Here is a 4772-nt window from a genome sequence, read left to right on the forward strand (position 1 = left end):
TCGTGACAAAAATTTGAGGTCGATAAATATATATTAAAATTGATTTTTCTCTACTGAAAGACGGCTATTTTAGGTGAATTCTCATGTCAAAAATATTAATTTCAAATTTTGTATCTTAATAATAAGTATATACATACATGTATTAAAACTTATTTTGTATTATTTGTTTTTTTATAATACGGTTCAACTTATCATTCGTTTTACGGTTCACCCATCCGGTAACAATTTACCCACAAATAGGGGTTAACCTTCTCTTCCAAAGTAACAGTGAAAAATCTCTGCGGTACGAAATTCTTCCGTAAAATATGAGTTCGCGATAGGATAATCGATATTTCAATCTTGCTTCCATTTGATGCGAATTCAACTAGTCGGTATTTGCAATAGGACAAACGAGTTATTTTTGAGATTTTTTTGTTTGCTTGTATCCTTAACGACTTGTTGCTGTTTTTTTTTAACTTATCAATTTTAAGAAAACCAAACCTTGGATCGGACACAAAGGTCAAATGTTAATGTTAGGTCCTCTCTGACCCAGATAAGTTTGGCAAAACAAATTGTAACAATTGTTCAAGTCAAAGCTGCAAGAAGTTGTTCAACCAAGTTCAAGACCTAGGTTACTTCAATCACCTTCCTCGCGCACGAATATAATTGGAATATCTTTTAGTTTCATTTTTTACGGACATATAAATATTGGATATTTGAATTATATTCTAACTGATTAGATTTTGTGCGAGATTAGGGATTGTATCTTATAAAACCCACCAAGGGTTTGTTTTGATCAATTCACTTTTCTGTTTGGTCAAATTCACGCCGACTTTAACCTAGAACCAATCTCTCTGCTAGGAGATCTTCATCGGCAATTGGTTCAAAGAACTTGCTGTTGTTGTGCTTTATTTGTACAGAGTTGGTGAGTGCGTGTTTTGCGTTTATACGCTGGGAAGATCTTCGGGAGAGGATCGTGCGATCTTCGAGAGGAAGAGTCGCGTGAAAAAGAGAGATTCTCTGATCCAAGGGGAGTTCAGATTGTTATCTATTGAAAACGTCAAAGAAGCTAGGCGTTTAATAGGGAGTCTGCAAACCTAAATCTTGTACTTTGATTATTGAGATAATGGATCGTTTTTCATCACTGGACGTATCAGTTTCCCTGGGTAAGTCATCGAACATCGAATATGATTACCGATTTCGTATGTCCATTACTACTTTCCGTCTGATTCATTATTCTATTAGTTTAATTAATTCTGTTAAAATTAATCAGTTATTCAATTAGTAGTTTTACCAATACTTGAACAGCCATCTAATATCACGGTAATTAGTTTAAGTTAATATCAGCGAAAATGATTTGCATGACGCGGAATGACCAGAAGCTTTTTCCACCACCAACAAAAAAATATTGTGGTGCATGAAGAAAAAAAAAAAAAAAACTAATATTTTAATTAATATAGCCAGAAGATTTTTACCGAACAGTATGCTTAGTCGGCCACGCTAAAGAGCCTTACATGGTCCCGCTAATGGTCAGTCAGCATTACATGGACAAGCCACGTCATTTGCTTACATTCTATTTTATAATACACACACATTCAGAAAAGGTCGAAAAGTATGACCGATAACACATTCAATCTAGTTTTAATTTTATCAGTCAAATATTATAAAAATATTACTCATCCGTCAAAAAAAAATGTCTGATAAACTAAGAAAACTGTAGATTTAGTCTGTTGTTGATGGCATGCATATGGCTGCGGCTGCAGTTTTTTTTTTTTTTTTTTTTTTGCGTCTGAATATGGCCATATTGAGTAATTTTTATCCATTACCTGTATTTTAATCCAACAAACGAATCATATTTTTCAAATTTTCGACACCTAATTTGACATGTTGTGGATCATATTTTACCAAATTTCTTTTTTGTATATTGAGAGTACGTCCATAACAATAAATATAAACTACTAGCGAGGAAACAAAGTCTAGTTTCCCATCCTATTTTTTTAATATCAACTTTCAGTCCACTATATTAGACCAGTTTTTATGGACCTTTTCATGTTGTTCTGTGGCTCAGATGAGATAGCCAAAGTTTCCTTCAACAATTGAAAACAGTACACTAACTAGCAGTTCTCATATACTAACATTGACAAGAAGAAGAAAGAAACATTTATCTCATCTATATCTATATATAATATCACCCCCTTTTAGTCCAATATAAGAGAGAAAAGAATGAACAATTCTTCAAGGGCAAGGAAAGGAATTGCCTTTCCTCAAATTTTTTCAATACCAAAATCCGTTAGCGAACACTGCCAAAATTAAAGAGTCAAACCCCGATTTTGACTAAACCTAGAGAGAGACTCACTTAGACGACGCGGTGCTGCTCGGTCCGTAGAGTTTGGGGTCAGTTTGGTAATAAACAATGTCTCCGGTGTCGCTCACGTAATGATCCTTCTTCATGCTCGTCACGAGGCTCCCCAACAAATGGAAAGGAATCGCCCCCGATTTCTTTGGCTCCCGGTAATACTCCCCGAGAACTGGCCTAGCTGCCTCGGTCTGTTTTTTTTTTATATATAAAACAGAACGACGAACATAAATTAAGTAAAAAAGAAAAAAAAAAATTGCTCTCAAAGAAGGGTCGCTGGGTCGGCTGTTTTTATCGACTTACAGCTTCGACAAGGTTATAGTGCGGGATTTGCGGGAAGAGATGGTGGATCACGTGGGTCCCGATATCGTGGTGGATGTTGTTGATCCATCCATAGTCTCGGTCGAGGGTCGTTAGTCCTCCTCTTAAGTAACTCCATTCCTGTTCAAAGATCAACAAAGAAACGTTAAAAGATTAAACTCCTCTGTCGTTTCTGCGACTTAAATCACGTGTGTGTATATATATATATATATATATATATATATATATTTGGGTGACTGAAAATTACCTTGCCGCGGTACCACGGAAGCTTATCTTCGTGGCCGTGATGATGCAAGTAAGTGACCAAGTCCAACCACATAACGAAGACCTGAAGAAGGAAAACGAAAAACATTCGGCGATTAATTACTTTTGAAAAAACGAGGAAAAAAGATAGCAGAAACGAAAGCGTACCGCGTATGGAACGCCATAGAGCTTGAGGACTTGAACGGGGCCGATTACGAAGGAGAGACAGCCGAGGAGAGCGACCATGGCGGTCCAAGAGGCTGTCGAGGTTATGATATCTCTCCTCTCACTCGCCTGAAACAAATCGCTGTTCGGGTCGAAATGAGAACCCTTCTTCCCAGGGCTCCGACCCCACTGCAATATCCAAGTTTTTCCGTGTCAAGAAAGCAAGCAATCGATGAAGAATTTGAAGTAACAACAACAGCAACAAGAAGATAAGGTGTTTTGAAACGACTCACTCACCAAATAAATCGGGTAAGCGAGCATAGGGAAAGGCAGCGTGAACCTCAGCATTTTAGTAGCCATGTCCAAGGACTTGTAAATCTTCTCGGACAACTATATATACGCAGACAAAAAAAAAATAGATTAACTAAACTTTCTCTCTTCTATCTCTCTCTCAAAATAGTTCTACGAAATCGACGAGAACTCACTGGGTGCCACGATTCGTCGTTCTCGACGTGACCGTGGTTCTGATGATGAGTCCTGTGGCTTATTCTCCTGTGACAGAGTTGAATTCATGACACAAAGATATTTATTATTTAACCCTAAAAAAATCAAAAGAAAAGGGAAATCAAACAGCACTAAAACTGACCATCCATGGTAAGGAACAAGGATTGAAGAATGAAGAATATGGCCAACCACGCTGTTCAGCTTGGCGTCGTTAGAGAAGCTTCCATGGCCGCTGAAAAACACACAACCCCAATCCACAAATAAGCACAGCCACCATAAAGACTCGATCTTTATTCCAAAAAAAAATTAGTTAGAAAATTACCAGTCGTGGCCAAGAACGAAGAGAGCCCAGAACATGGTCCCCTGGGCAGCCCAGTAGAGAGGCCAGACGAGCCAGCTGTTGAGGCTCGCGGCGGCGGCGGCGAGGCCGAGGACGACGACGACGTCCCTGAGGACGTAGCTCATGGACCTCCACGGGTTCTTGACCCAGCAGTGCTTGGGAATGGCGGCTCTGACGTCAGCGAGGTTGAACGGCGGCGGAGACCCGGGGTCGAACTCGCTCTCTCTCTCCTTCTCGTCGGAGACTCTCAGAGGAGCGCTCACATTGATCTCCCAATTCCTCGGCTTCAGCGAAACCCCACCAAGATTGCGGCTTTTGGGGTTGAACGACAACGAAGAGACTGTCTTCGAGGAGGCGATAGTGTTTCTGGGTTTGGGATAGATTCTGGGGAGAGTTTTTATTCCACACTCTGATAACACCCAGCTCGCCATTCTGATACTCTCTCTCTCTCTCTGAAGCGGAAATGTGGAGATGTGTGTGAGATTAGGTTGTGCTGTATTAAAGGGTATAAGAGAGAGAGAGAGAGAGGCGGTTTTGTGAGGAGATAACGAAAGGGCTTTTCTCCTCCACTACAACAAGAGATGAAATGAATCACAATTCTCAAGTTGTACCTCTGTTTCTCTTCTTGGCCACTTATCTTCTTCCTTCTATTCTATATATAGTATATAGTATATACATATATATACGTGTTTTTTTGTATTAAATCTTTGGTATTTTAATCTCTGGCTGTGCATTACGTCGTTTCAACGAAACGAGTGAGGATTCTATTCTCCGAACAATTTGGCATAGTCGCATCTTTTACCACTAATCTTTTTATTTATTATTGTGATGTGTACTTGGCAGTTGGCAAAACAAGCACTAGAT

General features: G+C 39.2%; 1 protein-coding gene across 1 annotated transcript; it reads right to left on the minus strand.

The window, feature by feature from the left end:
* Window positions 1-2050: 2050 nt before the first annotated feature.
* On the minus strand, window positions 2051-4555 carry FAD8 (fatty acid desaturase 8). The gene is made up of 8 exons (XM_089604498.1): window positions 3891-4555; window positions 3711-3800; window positions 3550-3616; window positions 3362-3454; window positions 3068-3253; window positions 2904-2984; window positions 2639-2776; window positions 2051-2526 (listed from the first exon to the last, which is right to left on the minus strand). Exons 1-8 carry the CDS (start codon window positions 4337-4339, stop codon window positions 2332-2334), a joined length of 1299 nt encoding a protein of 432 aa, XP_089460624.1. The 5' UTR covers window positions 4340-4555; the 3' UTR covers window positions 2051-2331.
* Between the last annotated feature and the right edge of the window lie 217 nt (window positions 4556-4772).

Source organism: Urtica dioica, chromosome 12 (assembly GCF_054948205.1).
Source record: "Urtica dioica subsp. dioica isolate 48M chromosome 12, U.dioica_male_clone48M_v1_H2, whole genome shotgun sequence".
NCBI lineage: Eukaryota > Viridiplantae > Streptophyta > Magnoliopsida > Rosales > Urticaceae > Urtica > Urtica dioica.